The 23,044-nt window shown below is 33.2% G+C and overlaps 1 protein-coding gene across 1 annotated transcript in view; it reads right to left on the bottom strand.

Annotated features, from left to right (window-relative positions):
- The window catches only part of LRP1B (LDL receptor related protein 1B), a 1,985,988-nt gene that overhangs the window by 803,675 nt on the left and 1,159,269 nt on the right, over positions 1–23,044 (bottom strand). Inside the window, exons 15-17 of the mRNA XM_056117551.1 lie at positions 16,355–16,477; positions 8,761–8,901; positions 3,848–3,973 (exon numbers count right to left, since the gene is read on the bottom strand). Of these exons, the coding sequence (XP_055973526.1) occupies positions 3,848–3,973; positions 8,761–8,901; positions 16,355–16,477 (390 nt within the window). The remainder of the gene's footprint in view (positions 1–3,847; positions 3,974–8,760; positions 8,902–16,354; positions 16,478–23,044) is intronic.

Raw genomic sequence — 23,044 nt, 5'->3', positions numbered from 1 at the left:
TTTTGTGTCCCATTTATTGTATTTATATCTGATTTATCTTTTCCATTCCTCAACCATTTAATCTTTTATTCACTTAAACTCATCATTCATAATTTATGTTTATATACTGTTCCCATTAAACTATATCCTTCTAGATATTATATATATATATAATAGTGACATTAAAATATATTTACCATCAATCAGTATTTTGTATCAGTACACATCAAGTATTTTGTATTTTCTTTTTAACATAAATATTTTTGTTTTAAGAAAAGATATAATAGATCATTTTAAATCTCATATGCCATCATTTCAACTTACATTTTCCTATTTTTCTTCCTATAGATTACCACAATTCTTATTTTTCCATTTGATTTTGAGACATTTTAATCATGTTCTTAAGCATTTCTAAATAATAATATCCAAAATTATTTTGCATTTTTATAATTTACAGAAGCAATACTAAATAGTTTGCATTCTGTAACTGTTAAAATTATTTTGGAAAGTTATTTTCATTGATATTTGATTAAAATATCAAGTATATTTTAAATATCTAACTATTAATTAAATATCTATGTATATTCATATCTGTCTTTATATTCTATCTAATATAATATGATACTGTTATCTTACTAAAGGTAATTGAGAATTTCAACAATTTCCTTTTTAACTATCATGTGGACTAGGCAAAACAAACATGTCTTCATTTTCTTCAGCTTAATGTATGAGGGAATAAAAGGTAAAAGGTAAAGGCCCTCCCTTTGATCGTCGATTTGCTCGAGGGGGCCCAGTAACGTCTCCATTGGAGACTTTGTTGTTACTGTGTCTGGCATATCGAATACTCTCGGTAGCTTGCCGGGCTCTCCGAGAGGGGCAGAGGAATCGAACTCGGGTCGGCCATGTTGGCCGCTTGTAAGGCGAACGCCCTACCGCTGTGCTATGAGGGAATAATCTAGAAATAAAATTGCAGAGTTGGAGGTATGACTGCACATCTTCACATTCATTGGATTTGCCAAATGACATTCCATTGTAGAAAATTGATGTTAATGCCCTCCAAGAATCCATGCCAGTTTGTGTATTTTGCAGTCTTTTCCTTGCTTGGTATAGATGAGTGGTTCATTTTAGCACTGCAAATACTACATCAGAATGCTCTGTTTACCTGGTTTCTACTATCTTCACTATTAACATTTTAAGAAAAAGTATTATATGTTTCCATCAGCTTATCTCTAGGGCTATGATAAATATTTATTGAATAATAGTTTTCTGTGGTAGTAATCTCAAAAGAATAAAATAGGAAATTGGTATCCCTCACAAAAGGATTTTATTTCAGATATAAAAATACTTGCAATAGGGGGTTAAAGTATAAAATAATACCCTTATAGAAAATGTCTTATATTGAATCCATAACTATGTATACACATGTATCTATAGATATGTATATATGTTACACATTCAGGAATTTCTATAATAAACTAGTCATATCTTCCTAATATGATGAGGGTTGTGACTTATTAATTGCTTTCAGTATAACATAATGGAAGTAGATTGTAATAAAAGAGTGAAATCAGTTTTCAAACGTAAAATGATATATTTATTTTGCCTTTTTCTCCTTTTATTCAGGTCACTAAAATGCATGCTAATTAGGTTATCTACCATCTAAAGAATATTTAACACAGACATTTGTAGAATTGCTGAAGTGACACTTGAAATACAAGCAAGTTCTATTCTTTTTCCTAATGTAATATGGGACAGTGTCTTAATAATTTTATTAGCTAGTATTGTTTCATTCGCTCTAATATATAGCACATATGTTTTGCTGTTATTAATATCTAGCTAATTCAATATACACCCATAAAAATCTATGATATATTAAATAATATAATAAAAATAAAGACATCTAAGTATTATGATTTGAGTCAGTGATGACTATTATTTTAAGTTTAAACATATGTTTAAGCATTCTATATGTTCAGGTGTATAAGAATGTTAATCTATTATTTAAATCTAAATTTAAACATAATACTTGCATCAACTTTAGAAGAGGCTTATTGCAAAATCTGGACAAAGTAAAATTGATTATGCTAAAATTACAACTATACTTTAGAATGTTATAATTTGATGTAAAGACTAATAACTTTGAAACTGAACTCTTTTTTCAGAACTGAAACTGAGTTTTTTTCTAAACATCCCCAACATTGGGAGTGGAGTCATGTCTTTTCTTCTGTGTTTGATACACAAAATAAATGCTAGGGTCTAAAACTAAAGGCTCACTATATTTATCACATATTACGCAAAATGGTCTTTAGTGACATACACCATTTATTAAAAGCAATTAGTTATTCAAATTAAAGATGAGGGACAGCGAGAGTATAGAAGCTAGAGAGATTGTCTTGCATGTGGCTGAACTGGATTTTATTTCACTACCCAAACTCACCATGAATAATTCTTGAACACAGGGTCAGGAGAAAGCCCTGAGCACAAAAAGGTGTGGCTCCAAAATAAAACAGAACAAAATAAAATATTAAACCAAGCTTTCAGTTAAAGAATAGGTGGAAAACTAGTTTATGGAAAACTCAGCAAGTGTTGTCAGTGTAATTTTTTTTAACATTTGAAAGCTAAAAAAAAGTGTGAGGAATTTGAGCTATGGAAACATACCAGTATTTTCAAAAACAGTGCAAAAGCAAGAATACAAATGAGGGCTTTTCTTCTGTGATCCTTCTAACATTTTCACAAATGTATTATAATGATTTTTTATTTGATAGGCTTACTTTTGCAGAGAGGTGAGGAGGTTGATATATTCTGGCATAGTTGTTTATAATAATGAATAAAACTGTTTTTACTGATCATAGTAGAATGATTCACTAAATACTTCCTCTTCATCATCTAAAGAGGAGCAGTAGGCTGCTGCTAGACAGCCTAAGTTTTCAACACTTATGCAACTAATAATGACCTTTCTAGCATCTGATCTAACCTGGATCACAAGCTTTATTTTCTTTTTCAGCAAGAATCTGGATATATGCTCAAAGGACTATTATAATAGGAAAGCTTTATGGAAATATAGACTTAGGATTTCAGAGAACTCATGAAAAAGAAAAGAAAATGTTACCTAATATACATATGTATAATACTGTATACACACATACATAGTATACATATGGACATGTATTTTATTCCTCTAGCATTATACATAATACAACATATAATATATAACATATTTAAAATATAATATACTGTCCACTGTCCTCCCGTTGTTCATCAATTTGCTCGAGCAGGCCCAGTAACATCTCCATTGTGAGACTTCTTGTTACTGTGTTTGGCATGTTGAATACTCTCAGTATCTTGCCAGGCTCTCCCTCCAGGAGGGGCGGAGGAAACCTGGCTTGGCCATGCTGGCTGTGCGCAAGGCAAATGCCCTACCGCTGTGCTATATGATATATTATACATAATCTATATAAAGCTCGAGGAATAAAAATCTATTCACAGTTGTATTTCATTGCAGATTTAAAAGAACAATCCTTTTTAAACCTAAATGCCTATATGTAGGAAACTTTATTATCGCATATTAACCAATCTCAACTATCATAATTAAGCAATACTTAGCAGGGAGTAATCTTGTCCAAATAGTATATCAAAAGTTATTCCTAGATGGATTAATAAAGTTTATTTGCGATGTATGATCATGTCCTAAAGATTAAGTAAGATTGTTTCTCTTCTAGACTTTGTGGCATAAATTCTGAATCCATTAACTACTGCAATCATCAAATTATCATTAACAGGAAAGTTCAGCTTACTTCAGAGCACTGACCTATACTTTCTTGGAAACTAAGAGAGAAAGCAATCTGCATAGGTGTAAGAAGCCTTTTACCTGAGCAGGTTTGATTAGATTCATCTTCGTTACTTCCACAGTCATTAGCTCCATCACAAAGCCATCTCTTGGGGATGCAGCGATTATTCTTGCACTTAAACTGATCATCAGGACAGCTATGATTGACTTTGGCAAGAAGGTGCAAAAGAGATAAAAGTGTATCAATTTAAAATTGGATAAGATTATAATTTTTATAGAAAATGTTATTATATTTAGTAAAATTAAAACAATAGATTATTCCATTTATTGTCTCATGTTTTATTAAAATATCAATATTTTAACTGCTAAAATGTAATATTTGCATAAAGATTGTATTAAATTTCATATTAAATGAATATTTATTTTATGCCTTCACCAGAAGCAATTAAATCTCTAAATGTGTTTTCTTATTTAAATAACAACCAATAACTCAATTTCAAAATTTATGCAAAAATACTAAAAAATTGAATTCAAAATTAAATAAAAATCCCAGTGAATTTTTAGAAAAATAAGTTGATCATATATCAAAAATATTTTTCAAAATATACATCTACTCAAATACTGTTTGAAATATTAGATAAGTCTAACTTTACTCTGCTTAGTTTACTGTTTTTTGGTACTGGAAGAAAAAGAAAATTTATCACCTGTCACCTAGCATTGATGCTAAATATAAGATTCCCTGGAGTTTAATAATAAAAATGATTGTCATGCATTTTCTCCCATAGTACAAACAAATAAATAAGAAACCCAAAAATATGCTGAGGACATGACTAGTCTTCATATGGGAAGCTGTGCACAGCTAAGAATTGAACCTTCAATAACTATGCCCAACAGGGGTCCATCTCAAATTTAACCTTCTATGATTATCTTTTCTGCATTCTGAAAGCTGAATTCTTAACTAAATTGACATGCTTTTCAGTATTTGTATCAAAACTTTAACATTCTTTTTGAAGTAATTTTTCTCATGCCAGGTAGTTGCACTTCTGTATGATAAAAATAAATTATGGCATTAGCTTAAAGAAGCACTTGAAAAGTAGTCATTTTATCATGCTATTGCAAAGCAAACTAAAATTTTTGTCAGGTTCTATAAAAATGTTTCTATTATATTTCTTAAAGGTAAAATTAGTGGTGAAGTGATTTTATCATGTTTTAGAAAGGTTTTTTTCATGCATATAAAATTAGGGGGCATAAGTTTTCTGATATCTGAGCTTGGATAATAATTTTATTTCAGCAACTATAGCAGAATAGTCACATATGAATAATAGTCATCCAGCATATAAGAGGGTCAACTTTTTGAAGTACTAAGATTATGTATGAGCATTTCAGTGAAGCTTGATCAGGAACTTGGCAATTTTTTGTAATAATATAAGTGGAAGATAAAAAGGATTTGCAAATACTATCAATAGTTTTCAGACCTAGATTAAGAAGTTCAAGGGCGTAAAGTAGAATGGTAATTGAATGCAAGGTCAATGATTATGAGTACTTAGAATCTATGAAAATCATCTGAAATGAATTACGTAGTTTTAGAATATTAAGAGTGACACTTCAGGAATATAATACTACTCAAAGCTACTGTAGTGGGCCAGAAAGAGATTATAATGGATAGTACACTAACCTTTTATGTTAAATCCCTGGCACCCCATTTGGTCCTGTGAGCACCACCATGAGTGATAGCTAAGTGCAGAGCCAAAGTAAGCCCTGAGAAAAATCAGGTTTGGGCCATTAAATTTTTTTTTAAGCTACTGAGAAATAAAGAAAAGACACTCTAATGACAGAAGGTAGCTGAAGACCTTTAGTGTTCTATAGTAAATATTTACTTGTTATTTAATTTGAAATTTACCATAAGGGGAAAAAGATGAGGACAGACTATATTGAACTTCATGTGGTCCCTACTAAAAATCTATTTTTTTGTTGTTGTTTAATAAAAAACTTTCATAAAAAGGTAACAGTAAACTATAAAGAATTCCAAAACACTAGTAAGAGTGACTTAGAAGAGAGAAACAGGACAGGTCTTAATGATATATTTATACTTTCACTTCAAGGAAAAATGTAAAGATGATATATAATAAATAAGAAGATAATGCAAAGACAACATATAATAAAGTACTTTATATGTGTGTCAGAGGTTATTTGATATATCTTGGTGTTTTTTTACATTTGTTGGAGTAAAATGACTTTTAGAATTTTAATTTCACTACTTTGGAAGCAAAGTGGAGTAGAGAAGACAAACAATGGTTGGCATAATGGCAGAGAATTTACTGAGAAAAACTAGTATAGGACCCTTTTTTTAACCAAGGGAAAGTTGAGAGGAGAAAAAAAATAAATAAGTAAATAAAAAATAAATAAATAAAAAGAACCATCCAGGTGATAAATGAGATACAATTTGTTGATAGAATTTAATGTGAAATACAAATAAAAGTGAATACTGTAGAAGTGCCTATGCTATGGCTTAAATAATAGAAAATTATGAAAATGATTAATAAAAATACTTGCTAGAAATTTAATGCTAGAATTTTCAGTATAAATGAATTATAACCAGACCAGTAGCAAGCATAAACATATCTCTAAACATATGTCGAAAGGATGATGCATGGACATTATGAAATATTTGTGCAAGTAAATGCTCTTTGTGACTACAAAGAATGCTGATTATAAAAGACATTTACTAAAACCTTAATGAATATTATGATGCAGAAATGATAAGAAAACTACTCCAATCACTAGAAATATGTTATTTGTGTATGAAGTAGGAAAAATCACCTAATAACTTTAGTTCAAATATTCTTCCTATACCAGAATTGTTTGGCCCGTTTTACAAATTTATATTTTAACAATTTATATGTATATGTGACTTCATATTTTACAGTATGGATGTTAAAGTCACTGTTACTGTCACTGTCCTCCCGTTGTTCATCAATTTGCTCGAGCAGGCCCAGTAGCGTCTCCATTGGAGACTTTGTCATTACTGTGTTTGGCATATCGAATACGTCACGGGGAGCTTGCCAGGCTCTGCCGTACGGGTGAGATACTCTCGGTAGCTTGCCGTGTTCTCCAAGAGGGGCAGAGGAATCGAACTCAGGTCGGCCATGTTGGCTGCGTGCAAGGCAAACGCCCTACCGCTGGATGTTAAAGTAGTTGATAATAAGAAAATAGCATAAAATCCCATATTTGGAATCTCAGTACAGACAGTGCAACATTTATGTAGAAATAACATATTGAATGAAAGATTTATATGCACATACTATTTTGTAAGTTCATATTCTAGGGTTTTTATTCTAAAGCACAGAAAAGTGCATTATATATATGCAATGATCAATTTTGTCAATTCTTCACAAAATAGCTTTCTGTTTATATTCTTGCTTAAAAATAAAGGACTGCTCTGCAAAATACTTCTTATTTACTCCAATCACATAAACCTGGAAAATGTCATTTATTGTCATTTATTATTATGTCATTTATTAAATATCATTTAAAATATCATTATGTCATTTATTAAATATCATTTAAAAATATCATTTAAAAATCATTTAAAAATTCTGGAGCGATAGCCCAGCAGTGGGGCGTTCGTCTTACAAGCGGCCAACATGGCCGACCCGAGTTTGATTCCTCGACCCCTCTCGGAGAGCCCGGCAAGCTACCGAGAGTATTCGATATGCCAGACACAGTAACAACAAAGTCTCCAATGGAGACGTTACGGGCCCGCTCGAGCAAATCAACGATCAACGGGAGGGTCTTTACCTTTTAAAAAATCTTATTTTCAGAACAATCTTGTCACATAAAAGTAGAAAATAATGGTATATATGTTTAATGTGTGACATATTTCATACTCTGAACTATTTATGAACTAACTGTAGTGAGATCTGTTACAAAAATACGATTTATGTTTTTTAAAATATTTTCCTTCCATTTGGTGGAACATTTCCATATTTCTATTCATAAACTTGAAAAAGGGCTGGAGCGATAACACAGCGGGTAGAGCATTTGCCTTGCATGCGGCCGACCCAGTTTCGATTCCTCCATGCCTCTCAGAGAGCCCGTCAAGCTACTGAGAGTATCCCACCCGCACAGCAGAGCCTGGCAAGCTCCCCATAGCGTATTTGATATGCCAAAAACAGTAACAACAAGTCTCACAATAGAAACATTACTGGTGCCCACTCGAGAAAACTGATGAACAATGGGAAGATAGTGCTACAGTGCTAAATTTGAAAACACTTAAGGAGGAGAGGAATCAAACCTTTAATTTTGATCTGAGTGCCCCAATGTGTTTCCTATCATCTACTGAGACATTGAAGTTAGATAATAACATGCTTGCAACTCATGAGATTTCTTGGATCTTCAGGTCTGTTTCCAAAGAACAGAGGAGTAGATTGTAACATTTTTTTTTAATGAGGAATTATATCTTAAGAGGGTTTAAATTGATTTTCTACATCTTTAAATCCAGAGACACAAAGAAGTAGCCCAGGTCAACCCTCTGACAATGATATGGGGTCACTGCCAGCACAAAATAGGGAAAACATTTTGGAGAATTTAGTGGTAGGGCGTTTGCCTTGCACGCAGCCAACATGGCCGACCCGAGTTTGATTCCTCCGCCCCTCTCGGAGAGCCCGGCAAGCTACCGAGAGTATTCGATATGCCAGACACAGTAACAACAAAGTCTCCAATGGAGACGTTACTGGGCCCGCTCGAGCAAATCGATGATCAACGGGAGGGCCTTTATTTAATTTAATTAATTAAATACTAAAGATGGGAAGAAAGAAGATAAGTTAACCTTTAAAACTTCAGAGGAGTAAATATAATTTTATTCTTTATACAGAACAATGAGGAAAAATACATTTTTAAAAAATACAACTATTTTCAGGTTTTTACAAATCAGTTGGATAGCTTACCCACTCAAAGATTCAGAAACACTTTAGATAACTTAGCAGAAAACTTACAACAATTTACTGAATCTTCATCACTTCCATCTAGGCAGTCATCGTCTCCATCACATTTCCATCGAGCTTGGATACAGCGTTTGTTTCTGCAGCGAAATTCTCCAGCTTTACATGTATGAGGTAAAACTTCTCCAGGATTTACTAGGTTTGAAAAACACAAGGAAAGTGAACAAAACTATATAGCAGATCATTATAATGTAAATTTTATTTTAGGAAAATACTGATTCCCATTAGATTCCCATTATTTCATATGAAAGATGAAACGCCATAAAATTATAAAGCCAACCATATTTCTTTTTATAATAAGTTTTTTTTCCTGATAATTATGCTAAGAAATTTAAATTCTTATGTTAAATAACCATCATCAAGATAATAAAAGCAATAATGTCATTAATAATACGTGATCTTCATGTGGAGTTTGTAGATTTACTTTATATTCTTTTTCAATGTATTAATTTTGTTGTTGTTGTTTTAGGGTGACACACACATGACAGTGTTAAGGGCTAACACCTGTGTATATAGGGGACTATATTCTGTGCTGAGGATCAAATTGCAGTTTTTCATATACAAAACAAGTGCCTTAACCCCTCTGCAGAAATGCTTTTCAAAGGAATTGCAATAAAAAGTTTTATGGATCATCACAATAACCTATAGGTAGGCATATCCTAACTTTCCTAGATCAACACAATGACCTATGAGTTATGGCAAAATATTACTACCATGATTTTAAGATGGTATCAAAACAAAAATAAATAAAAGGAAGTCTAATGCACTATGATACAACACTAAAGTCTATATTTATTTTGCAGGTCTTCATGTGAGAGACAAAAATATAGGTATAGTTAATTAATCATTAAAGTATTAAGCTAATCAAACTCTCATATTATGCATATAAATTCATTGCAGTTTATTTCCTCCATACATATTCCAAGTTCTCAAATTGAATGTTAGAAATTCAGGTAACTGGATTTTATTCAAGAATAACATTTTAATAATCTGTTATAATAATCTTTTTGAGTGCATTCATAAAGACTAGAAAGAAAGGAAAATGTGTGATTCTGGTGAAAGTAAATGATTTTTGTATTTCATGTACTAAAAAGGGTCTTGAAATATCTAAAGCTGGTTTAGGTGTTCAAAGAGATAAAACTGCACATGAGTGCGTGCATGTGTGCATATGTGTGTGTGTGTCTGTGTGTGTGGTATTCTGCTTCTTAAAATTAGAAATACTGAAAGATCATGTGTAACAATGGTGTCAACACTCCCTGAATCCTTAAATCTTCTCTGTTGCAGAAGAGATTATATGAGTCTTGAACCTTAACTGCAGAGAACCTGCCTGAGTGTATCATGATGTTTTGTTTTTTGCGGCTGGTTGAGAAAACTACCAAATCAATTCAGAACTTTATTCAACGTTTAGGCTAAAAACTGATGATTGTGGCAAGTCAAACATTTTAACGTGGAACAAAGGAAATTATGACTTTCTTCTGCCCCCTTCCCAAGGATGCTTGTGTTCTGAAAACCAACAGTGACTTCTTTCCTGATTTTATTTTATCTAATAATAAAGTGAAGAATAATTGATTTCTCTAATTATATATTTGTGAAGAGAATTTAAAAGTAACTTGTCTTACAAATATGTAGAAAGAAAAAGTTCTAAAAAGAAGGTGAAAAATAATAATAAAGAAGGCGGAACAATTGGCCCCTCTATTCACACATTTTTATACAAGCAACTGGGAGTGAGAATAAGAATCAGAATGAAGTGGAAGTCAGATCTGTATGGGATGCCCTGATTGTCTTGATGATTCAAGTTTTTCTCTTTCTCTCTATAATTTATCTTAATTTGAACTCAAGTCTGCTCTATTTTATACTGAAATCTTTGGGGGTGGTATACTTTCTTTTGAACCCATATATAACTAGCTTCAAACTGGGAACTTAATGAAAAGCAATTTGAGTCTATGATATCAATATTGTTAAGAGCCTTGGGCTTTCACTAAAGCATTTAATCAGACCAAAGCCTGATTTTTGATAAAATCATATTCCTTTTCCAAGTTAAACTCAGCTTTGAGTCTCCTTAGCATCTCTGTAGTTGATTTCAACAGAGGAATAGATTTATTTTGTGCTTTGTAATTTGAGTATTTAAAAAAAATCAAAATTGACAAAAAGTCTTATAGCTTTTTTCTGTTAAGTCATGAACTAAAAAAAGGGCACATCACATGGTCATTTTATCATGCGTAACATACCATGTTTTAAAGGAACAATCAAGGAACCCTAAGAGTGAACCGAAAGTGGCTTATAGAACACAATACCTAGGAAAAAACAACCAAGAAAAAGCTAAACATTCTTCAAATAGATAATTTAAATATAATGTCTTTAAATATCTTGGAGATTTTATTTAAGAAAGTTATACTTTGTTTATAATAAATTAAATGCAAATAGAAAATAGTTTCAAATATAATTTTGTATCAGTCACTGTCCTATCACTGTCCTCCCATTGTTCATTGATTTGCTCGAGCGGGCCCAGTAACATTGTGAGACTTGTTACTGTATTTGGCATATCGAATACGTCATAGGTAGCTTGCCAGGTTTTGCCATGTGGGCGAGACACTCTGGGTAGCTTGCCCGGCTCTCTGCGAGGGGCAGAGGAATTGAAGCCGGGTTGGTCTGGATGACCACGTGTAAGACAAACGCCCTGCCTGCTGTGCTACTGCTCCAGTATCAGTAAAGAGTTGTTTATTTTTAAATGGTGTTTGCTAAAATAAACCTAAAAATTACCAAAAATGAATTTTGAAATTGTTTGAAAGGTGCTTTCATTTTTTACTTTTCATACCAGGTCATCCATAGTTGGCTCAAACACTAGCGCTAATTCCTGAGTCAATTATTTTTACTTAACTAAGAATTCCTCTCTACCAATGTTATTAACATAGTCTAATATCATTTGTTTAATAGTTAGTTATTAAAATAGTTATTGTCTATGTGATAAAAAAGTTGTAAATAAGTAAGTATTCATTTGAAAATCACTTGACTTCTCAACATCAGACTGGAAACCATAAGGTACATTGAAGACAAAGTTGGCAATATCCTCCATGACATTGAAGCTAATGGTATCTTCAAAGATGTCATGCCACTGGCCGAGCAAGTGAAAACAGAGATAGATAAATGGGACTATCTTAAACTAAGAAGCTTCTGCACCTCAAAAGAAACAGGGACCAAAATACAAAGACAGTCTACAGAATGGGAAAGGATATTCGCTGAATACATATCTGACATGGGGTTGATATCAAGGATATATAAAGTACTGGTTGAACTCCACAAGAAGAAAACATCCAACCCCATCAAAAAATGGGGCAATGAAATGAACAGAAACGTTCTCAAAGAAGAAATCCGAATGGCGAAAAAGCACATGAGAAAATGCTCTACATCATTAATCATCAGGGAGATGCAGATCAAAACCACAATGAGATACCATCTCACACCTCAGAGACTGGCCCACATTCAAAAGAACAAAAGCAACAGATGCTGGCGTGGATATGGAGAGAAAGGGACACTCCTTCACTATTGGTGGGAATGATGACTGGTTCAGCCCTTTTGGAAAACAGTATGGACGATTCTCAAAAAAATTAGAAATTGAACTCCCATTTGAACCAGCAATACCACTTCTGGGAATAGACCCCAGAGAGGAAAAATTTATAGTTGAAATGATATCTGAACTTGTTTGTTCATTGCAGCACTCTTTACAATAGCCAGAATCTGGGAAAAACCTGAGTGCCCAAGAACAGATGACTGGTTAAAGAAACTTTTGTACATCTACACAATGGAGTACTATGTAGCAGTTAGAAAAGATGAAGACATGAAATTTACATACAAGTGGTACAACATGGAAAGTATCATGCTAAGAGAAATGAGTCAGAAAGAGAGGGATAGACATAGAAAGATTGCATTCATCTGGGGGATATAAAGTAACAAAATATGAGATTAATACCCAAGAAGAGCTGAGATCAGCACCAGGAGGATTACTCCATAGCTTAGTGGCCAGTCGGACATTCTAGAGGAAAGGGCAGCTCAGATAGAGAAGGGAACACCAAATAAAGGGTGTTTGGAGGATCCTCCCAAGAGGGAAGATGCATGTCGAAAGTGGACTATGAACCGAACATGATTGCCACTCAATGCCTCTATTGCAGACCACAACACCCAAAAGGAGAGAGAAAACAAAAGGGAATGCCCTGCCACAGAGGCAGGGTGGAATGGGGGGATGGGGGTGGGAGGGATACTGGGATCCATGGTGGTAGAAAATGGGCACTGGTGGAGGGATAGGTATTTGATCATTGTATAATCGAAACCCAAGCACAAAAATTTGTAAGTCTACAACTGTATCCCATGGTGTTTTACTAATAAAAAATATTAAAAAAAAGAAAATTACTTGACTTTACAAAATTTGTTAGCAATTCATTGAAATGATAATTTTTAAAATAAAAGGCATGAATTTTCCCTGGTGTTTATGTACATCTGGTATCAGCTTTTGTTCTGAATTATTTTCAAGGATGCTTGAATAATAGCCTTGGAAGACAAAGATAATAGTACTTTTCAGAACACAAGGGAAATTGTTTTATTGATCAAAACAGTTAAAATCATTTTTCCATTTCTAGAATAGTTTGGCACAATTTCAGCATTTATAAACTTAAGTTTCTAATGAAATAAGCCCTCTATGTGTGTAGCATCAATTAGAGTCTATAGATGTATAAAAGAGTCTATGGCTTTTTAAATTGTCAATGACAATTTAATTGTCATAACATTGGTTCCAGTGCAAAAATATAATTTTATGTCAGCTGTATATATTACATGTTTATTTGTTTAATAAGCATTTATGTTTGTTTTTGCTTTTGTAGATCTCAAACTGTACCTCATGGTGTCTCACTAATAAAAAATTTAAAAAAAAAGAGTTTAAAAAAATTCTTTCTATGTCCTCATCTAAGAAGGTGAAACTAAACTGAAAGTTATAGTTTATCAGATACCTTTCCAAAAACTTGCCTATGAAAGTAGGCTGCTTGAGAAAATGCTACAATGGGTTTTGAATTTTCTCTTTTAGACCATATTATACTGACCTTTCATTAGATAGAGTGGTCTGAGGAGCCTACCTAAGTGGTACAGAATCTTCTATGAGTTCCTATACACAGAGGGCTATAAATATTCATCCAGCTGGAGTTTCTAAACTTTTTACAGCCTTAAACTTTTTACTACACATTAGATTGTATATATCCTAGAACATTAAGGCCTGTCACAGCCAGATAGATCAATGACCCATTCATAGTGAAGCAATGTATTGGATAGAGGAATAGGTGTTCTAGAAGGTGAAGACGGTCATAGAGCATCAGTAGCATATAATTTTGTCACCTATTCTCAAATGACCAATATTTTTCCATGTCTAAACTACTTTCTTGGGAGGAGGTCATGTTGGAAAGTTCTGTCTTTTTTTCACATCACTAGAAAGACATTTAAATAAATCCTCTTTATAATTATTAAGGGCAAAATTTACTGATTTTTTAAAAAATAGTATCATTATTATAGAAACTTAATATAAGTTCTTGAAACCATGTATGCTTCCAGTTAGTTTTATATGTTCTGACATACCTCTAAAGGCATTAGGATAAATAAAGACAACTTAAGTGTTAATTGGCCAGTTAATTCTAAAATGCTAGCTTAGGGTAGTAAATTCTAAGTTATATGGCAACGACAGAGCTCTCTTTCAGCTGTGAGGATTTGACTCTAACACTGAAGATTCACAAAAAAAAAAAATTCAGACTATTTTCATTCTTGATTCCTTCTATGGCATAGAATTAGAAAACACCCTTAATCAAGTAGCATGCCAATATTTTTTTCTGTTGGTTGTATATTTTAATTTGGGCTTGATCATTGACCATTGTTTAATTGTTGTTGCTGTAACATACGCAGAACTGGAACAAAGACAATGGAAAAATCTCTGGGTTACAGTCCAAGATATCTCAGCTGGCAAAACTGGGGCAGACCTGTCCCTTGCTGACATCCATGCAGACACTCCAGAGGCAATGAGACCACATACAGCCCCTGCAATTCTATTGTACAACCTATCACACCCATCTAGACCCCACAAGAGCTCCCCCCTACTCTCCTCTGGTCACTCAAACACACATTCTGTAACCACCTTGGGCACACTCTTCAGGCCTTAAGAAAAAATGCTCTGAAATATATGCCCCAGGCCATGACATTCTTTCTGTGTACCCACTTTGCTTTACAAAGTGAACTTTCACTTTCTCAGTTAACTCTGCCTGTTATTTCATGTTTCTCACTCAATTATTGGGAGAAGAATGAAGGATCATGGACCATTGATTTCCCATATCCACCCCCAACACGACAACCAACCCACACCCAAGTTATTGTTGTTGAGTTGATAGCCATTCAGCAAGAATGTCTCAATCTAGCACAAGCATACAATAATTATAACATGCATTTTTTCTTTGTTTGGTAGCTCATATGTCAGAGTTTATCAAGGCATGACTAGCCATTTGACCCCAATGTAGTTTGAACTGAATATAATTCCAAGAGGAATAAGCATTTCTGAGAAGCTAGTGATGAACTGAGAGATCTTCTGCATTCAGTGTGTGACCATGACTTTTATGTTAGTCCTTCAGCATTTCAATTTCTTCATCTGCAAACAATAGCTAATTTATTCTTACAGAACTTTTATCCTTTAACGAATAGAAACTTGGAAAATGTATATCAACACTTTGAATTATTGATAAAAAAAAATCAGTCTCTATATATTTTTTTCCAATTTTTTTGATCAATCTCACTCTTCTTGGTTTTGAAAGAAACAGGAAAATTGCAGCCATATCAAAATGGAGAGTAGAAATTTGCAAAGAAATTTGCAAAGTACATGGCAAATATTCTCAAATAATAAATTTGTTTTATTGGTGTAACATTTTCAGCTTTTGGACCACAGCTTGGGGTTTTGAGGACTTATCCTGTTTCTGAAATCAGGGATCACTCTGACAGTTTGGGCGGACCATATATGATGTGCCAGCAATCAAATGGAGGTCACCCCCATGCAAAGCAAACACCCTCCATACTGTTCCATTTCTCTGGCCCCAGTGATTTAACAATTTTAAGTTAAAAAGAATACTTAAATTTGTGTTTGTTCTTATTGCTTTTATTTCATTTTGGTACCCCATCAGGGAATTATACATATTAGAAATATTCCAATAACTAAGAAAACATGTCCTGTAACTTCCACCAGCTGCATAAGCACTTATGTATACTTATATAACAAATTTCCTAAAGTCATCCATGTGATCAATATCGTATTAAGCAGTCCCAATGGAGTCCCAATTTAGTGACATGTATTCTTTTTTTCATCAGTATCAATATAGACATAGATATCCCACCTAATAGGAAATTTATAGTTTTCACCTAAAGAATGCAAGAGATTCTTCTTTCTGGTGTTGCCCACATCTAGTGTAGGTTGCATAATTTCTTTTCCTTTACTCTATGGGACTCAAAGGCATTAAATGTTTCTGCTCTTTGTACATGCATGAATTTGGCCCTGGGTGTGACAAGAAAAGAAACTCACAAGTGCATGTTGTTCCGTTTTCATCCAAAAGTTGATTATCTGCACAAGCACACACTCGGCCTCCTGGGATGGCTAAGCACAGAGTACTACAGCCTCCATTATTCACTCGACACAAGTTGTCCCCTGCAAGAGCAGAAAAGCCAATGGATCAGAAAACTGATTCCATGGATAGTTAGCTGATTCAAGTTCACATTATCTCTAGGAGATTTATGCAGGTATAAGTGTATGCATTATAGGAAATTCATAGGCTCATGTTTATGAATATATATAAAACGCCCTTGGAAGACTCTCAGATAATTATCAGGTAAAATAAGGCAGGAGATTCTGCTTTCTACAGGTGCAGCTAAGTAAAAATAAGATTTTCGTTGTTGACAGAGAGAGAGAGAGAGAGAGAGAGAGAGAGAGAGAGATGAGTAACATGCTTGTCTGGCATGTGCCTGACCTAGGTTCAATCTCCACCACCTCATATGGTCCCTGAGCCCAACACCTGAGTGAAGAGGCAGGTATAAGCCCAGAGCACTTCTGGATGTGACCCCAAAAAACCAAACCAACAGAGTAAAACAGACAGAATAAGTTAAGGAGTAACGATTTTGATGCCACTTATATTTATATACTGGGAACTCAAGGAAGAAAATGTATTTATTGAGCTTTCTATCTGTAGCAAGTCACAAAGAATTGAATTCTAATGATCTAATAGGCAGTGTAAATATCATGGTCATTTTACACTGTTGTATTTTCTACAGAATCAAATTACATTTTGATTAAATTAGGAGATATTACTTATATATTAAAAATGAAGAGCTTTTAATTAACCTTAAATACACAGTAAAGTAATACACTAAAATGACAATTTGAGTGCAAATGACAAAAACGTTGCTAATGTGAAAGATAGATATTACATTGTGTGACATAGCAGTTGGATGAGTTCTGTGGAGAATGTTAAGAAATTTTTAAAACACTTAAAAATGTTGATATATGAAATAACATTTAATTTATTCCTATAGATTATCACTAAGTTCAAAAATCAGAAGAATTGACTTAACATATATTATCATTCCCTTCCATTCTAAGGAATAAATTTATACACCTGTGCTCTTAAATTAAAAATAAAACACATTTGAAAATTAAGAAAGACAGTAAAAAAGTTACACATAAATTTCTGAATTTGAAAGATAATTAAACTTTGTTTACATTTTCTGCAACAACGAAAATAAACACTTATCTCCCAGACACATTCATGTTTGCCCTATTTTATACTACATAGGAAGTTTAGTATTCTTTGTATGTTACACACATGCTATGTACTCAATTAAATTGTATGCTTACTATTTAAGCAATATTTAGATTCTCTAAATGTATAATTAAATTATTTTGAGAAATATATGAAAGTTTTTAAATTTAAGAAATTAGATATTACTGAAAGCAATGCCAGAACAGATAGTGTCATATACAAATAAGAAAGCTTCAAATCCTTTCGTTTCATATCATAGTTCATATTTATAATTATCTTTATAAGATTTATGTATTTAGAAATAAAGAACTATTAATCAAACTTTAAAAAACCTTTCTTTTACATCATTATTATATTTTAAATGTAATGAATTGTCATTTTTCCCTGATATGTTAGAAAAACAAAACAAAAACTGAGTCATTCCACTACTTTCATCACATGTTGAGATCTTTTTTATGAGTAAAAGAGCAAGATATTTTAGTACACTAGTTTGCCCAGTGGAGAGAGGATATGGAATAGACTTTATTAAAATTCTGGTAGCTTGGAAAACTTGTCATTTAAAATATACTTTTGAAAACATTATTAAGAAAGCATAAAATCTTTGAAAATTTATATACAAAAGCAACAAGAATTAACATATTGATTTTAATTTATAGAAAATTAAAAATGCATCAATATTAGGCTAGCCCGAGTTCGATTCCTCCGCCCCTCTCGGAGAGCCCGGCAAGCTACCAAGAATATCTCGCCCGCAAGGCAGAGCCTGGCAAGCTCCCCGTGATGTATTCGATATGCCAAACACAGTAACAACAAAGTCTCCAATGGAGACGTTACTGGGCCCGCTCGAGCAAATTGATGATCAACGGGAGGGCCTAGTTACCTTATATATATAATTAATTTAGTTATTTTTACAAGCATATCCTAAACTTTTAACTATTTATGCAATAGGGCTTATTACTGAAGTTTAAGATTAATGTATAAAAGAGAAAAATGAGACATACTAAAAATTAGGGAAATAATAAACATTATCATTTATTTCTAGATAACAATGATAATTATTATAACAAATAATGGTTATAAATAATAATTTTCTAAACTTAAATTTATGTTCTGATGCTCTGATTTATTTCTATATGATACATAAAGTAGGATAAAAAATACAGAAAACTGACACTCTAGCAACAGACAACAAACTACAAAAGAAAATTCTGAATTAACTTACTTTGGAAACAATTTTAAATATACAGATTTTTAGAAAGGGTGCAACAATTTCTAAAATCAAAATTTGTTTAGTCCCAGTATTTTGTGTTTCCAATCTAATAGTACATCTTCAATAAGTAGAATTACTCAGTATTTTATGTTTGGCATGGTCTGTATGTTTGATAAACATGAAATGAACTGATGAATAAATGAATAAACAAATATTTACTTACCAAATTTAGAGACAGAATTATAATGTGGGTAATTAGACATACAGTATAAGCTTCTGAAAACACATGTCTGTTTTAGCAAGACAAAGAAACTTTTCCACAATGCTAGGGGTTTAGTCTTGTCTCTCAACTCAGGTATTAGCCTTGGGAGTGCAGGGAGACCTTATATGGGGCCAAGAATTAAACCCCAGTCAAGAGAAGTACATAATCCACTGCACTTTCTTTATGCCTAGGGACTTTTAGTATATGTTTGTACATAACATACATAGTCTATATCTGTATTATTTAACCATTTTTATCCCTGAATATTTTCATCACTTTTCAAACTAATGGCTGAAAATCAATGCTAAGTTGCATTTCAAGGTGTTTGTTTAGAGTTACATTATCACGTTTATAGAATGTAAATAAAAACAAAATAACATATTAAACATATTTCACGAAGCAATATTAACATTGTAATGTTCCCATTTTTGTAATTTAACTCTAATCTGTAAAATGAGTATTATTTATAGCAAATGGCAGAAAATACAAGCCATTAACACAAATCAATCGCAGTGCTGAATTCATTTTATCTGATTTTATTTTTAAGATAGTTAAAGGAAGAAATCCTTTTTTCTATATGCCTTTAGGAGTATTGACTTACTTTGGGAGTAAGAGCTTTATCACATAAAAAGTTAAGAAGTCTCTACATCTAATATGAAGTCATAAACCTGTAAGGATTTTCTCTTTTTTACTTGATGAAAGGATAATCTCCCTTACTGTTCAGAAAAGAATCTGGACTTCATAATCATTTTAAACATTACAAGAAATGAGATGAGTGACATTCTGAGTTTAATGATTAGTTTACTTATTCTTATGTAGTGTAAGATAACTTTAGTAAAAATAAGTTTGAATATGTTCAGTATGAGAAAGCACAAAGTTATTTCTTTGCAAACTTTCTAAATTTTATTTTTGTTGATTGTGGTTACATTTGTTTTGAAGTCTGTGTACATGTTTGTAACATTAGCAAGTATCCCTTGTGCTCATAATCATATGAATATTATGCATAATTAAATTGATTTTAAAAATTTCAATATATTATTTATATATACAATCATACTCCTGGTAGCATGAAAGAGAAACAAAAATATAAGCTATATGAGACTAACTTAAATAATCCGTTAAAAAATACTTATATATTATTTGAATCTTATTTAAGTTTAACCATTTATTCCTTAGAGAAACATTGAGGACATCTACAATAAAGTTTACTTACCACAAATTTATATTTATTAGTTTTTACTTATAACTGAAGTTCAAAAGATGCAAAGAAAAACATCACTGAGAGAAAAGTATCTAATGAGTTAAGATTATTTCATGCAGAAATATGAGTGCATTTTAAATTATAACTTAATTATTTGGATGGGTGTGCAATATAAAATACTTAGTATAAAATACAAGTATATCTAATCCTGAGTATGATAACCGATTTCAAAGTCTGTTTAATGAGCATAATGAAGGTGTTGATCAGGTTTTCTTTCCATATTGTATTGCCTACTCAAGATGTGGTTAAGTACTAGTCAATTCTTAGTTGCACAGAGACTGGGTTGAAGATTCTAATTGATTATTTTAACTACTTAAAAAATCAATTTGCTCCAAGGTATTGTTTAACTTGGTTGAACAGAACCTGTAAAACACATTTTAAACTATACTTAAGAGAGAATATACTACAGCTATGCTAGGATATCTGTTAAGTTTATTGTCTATGTCCCAAGGCACATTTATCTTGAACATAGATATACATTTTTAATATTTATATCAGAGGCTTATGCATAGTTACATATAATTGTGACAATTTTAAATGGATTTAAAATCTAACCTATAAACTACCTTCAAGGAAAGGAAAATGATATGCATCTTGACCTTGATCTTGGTGAGGTTTTTCTTTTTCAGATATTGTTTAAAAAGCAAAGGAAGCAAATGTGAAAAGAAACAAACTAAAAACCTGAAGAGCAAAAGAAAAACATGACAATATAAAGAAAAACTCATAGGAGAGAGGATCTTTTTCATGTTATAATGAAGGGCTATCAAATTAAACAACAGAAACAAAAGAAATTTTTGAAAGTGCTTTCTTAAAAGAAGTAATGCAGAAAAGCACAGGACTATAAAAAATTCTACTATCAGTATTCAAATGCAAAGATAAACTATCAGAGGTCACTTTACAACTTTGTAATAGCTATAATCTGAAAGCTAAGGAACAACACTTGTTGGAGAGGGTGTGAGGGAAGGGAATCTTTATATACAGTTAGTCAGAACTTAAATCAGTGCAGTCATAAAAATTCAGTATGATACAGCCACAAAGAAGGTAAAAGTAGAAATCTTGATTGATTCAGTTAATTTTCATCTGCGGATTTATAACAAACACATCGCACAGCGGGTAGAGAGTTTGCCTTGCACGCAGCCAACATGGCTGACCCGAGTTCGATTCCTCCGCCCCTCTCGGAGGGCCGGCAAGCTACCGAGAGTATCTCGCCTGCACGGCAAAGCCTGGGAAGCTACCCGTGATGTATTTGATATGCCAAACACAGTAAAAACAAAATCTCACACTGGAGACATTGCTGGGCCCGCTCGAGAAAATCGATGAACAACGGGAGGACAGTGACAGTGACAGTGACATTTGAGAAGACATATATATATATATATATATATATACACGCATATATATATATATATATATATATATATATATCACAGTCCTCCCGTTCTTCATCAATTTGCTCAAGTGGGCCCAGTAACGTCTCCATTGTGACACTTGCTACTGTGTTTGGCATATCGAATACGTCACGCGTAGCTTGCAGGCTCTGCTGTGCGGGCAAAATACTCTCGGTAGCTTGCCGGGCTCTCCGAGAGGGGTAGAGGAATCGAACTCGGGTCGGTCATATTGGCTGCATGCAAGGCAAACGCCCTATTGCTGTGCTATCACTCCAGCCCATATATATATGCATATATATGTATATTTAGCTCATATTAATGAGGTAGAATCAAATGTAGACATAAACAATTATATAAGGAGCATGTGGAATATTAACCCCAAACAAAGCAAAAGAAAATACAAGATGAAGTAATAATTATTTTGTTATGTTATGAAAATCTCACTCGGGTTCTATTCCTCCACCCCTCTCAGAGAGCCTGGCAAGCTACCGAGAGTATCCTGCCTGCATGGAAAAGCCTGGCAAGCTCCCCGTGGCATATTCGATATGCCAAAAACAGTAACAAGTCTCACAATGGAGACGTTACTGGTGCCCACTCAAGCGAATCAATGAACAATGCAATAACAGTGCTACAATGCAGTGCAGTTGTGAAAATAAAAATGAGAAATGCTATATGATTGCCACTCAGTGCCTCTTTTGCAAACCACAGCACCCAAAAGGAGAGAGATAACAAAAGGGAATGCCCTGCCACAGAGGCAGGGTGGGATGGGGGGAATGAGGGGTGGGAGGGATACTGGGATCATTGGTGGTGGAAAATGGGCACTGGTGGAGGGATGGGTACTCAATCATTGTATAGTTGAAACCCAAGCACAAAAATTTGTAAGTCTACATATATACCTCATGGTGTTTCACTAATAAAAATTAAAAAAAACTGGCCAGCAAACACACCTAAAAAAAAAGAGAAATGCTATTGTGTGTGTATTGATAATTTGCATTCAAATTCAAGCTTTCATACTTAGGGTTAGGGAGATAGGACAGCAGTTAGGGCTCTTGCCTTGCAACAGATTCTACCTCTGGCAAATGGTGTGATTTTCCAAGCCCTGCCAGGAGTGATGCTTGAGCACAGAACCAGAACTAAGCCCTAGCACTGCTGTCTGTGGCACGTGCGCGTGTGCGTGCGCACACACACACATGCACACACACACACACACACACACACATTTATGAGTGAACTTATCCCCTGGAGCTCTGCACTAATGAGCAATGAAACAGCTTCCCAAGTACCATGGGGTATGTCACTAGAAACAAAACAAAAGAATGTTTCCAAAAAGAAAGGAAATGA

The sequence above is a fragment of the Sorex fumeus genome, unplaced genomic scaffold (assembly GCF_029834395.1).
Source record: "Sorex fumeus unplaced genomic scaffold, SorFum_2.1 ptg000035l, whole genome shotgun sequence".
In the NCBI taxonomy this organism is placed as follows: domain Eukaryota; kingdom Metazoa; phylum Chordata; class Mammalia; order Eulipotyphla; family Soricidae; genus Sorex; species Sorex fumeus.
This window is presented reverse-complemented; position numbering and strand designations above follow the sequence as displayed.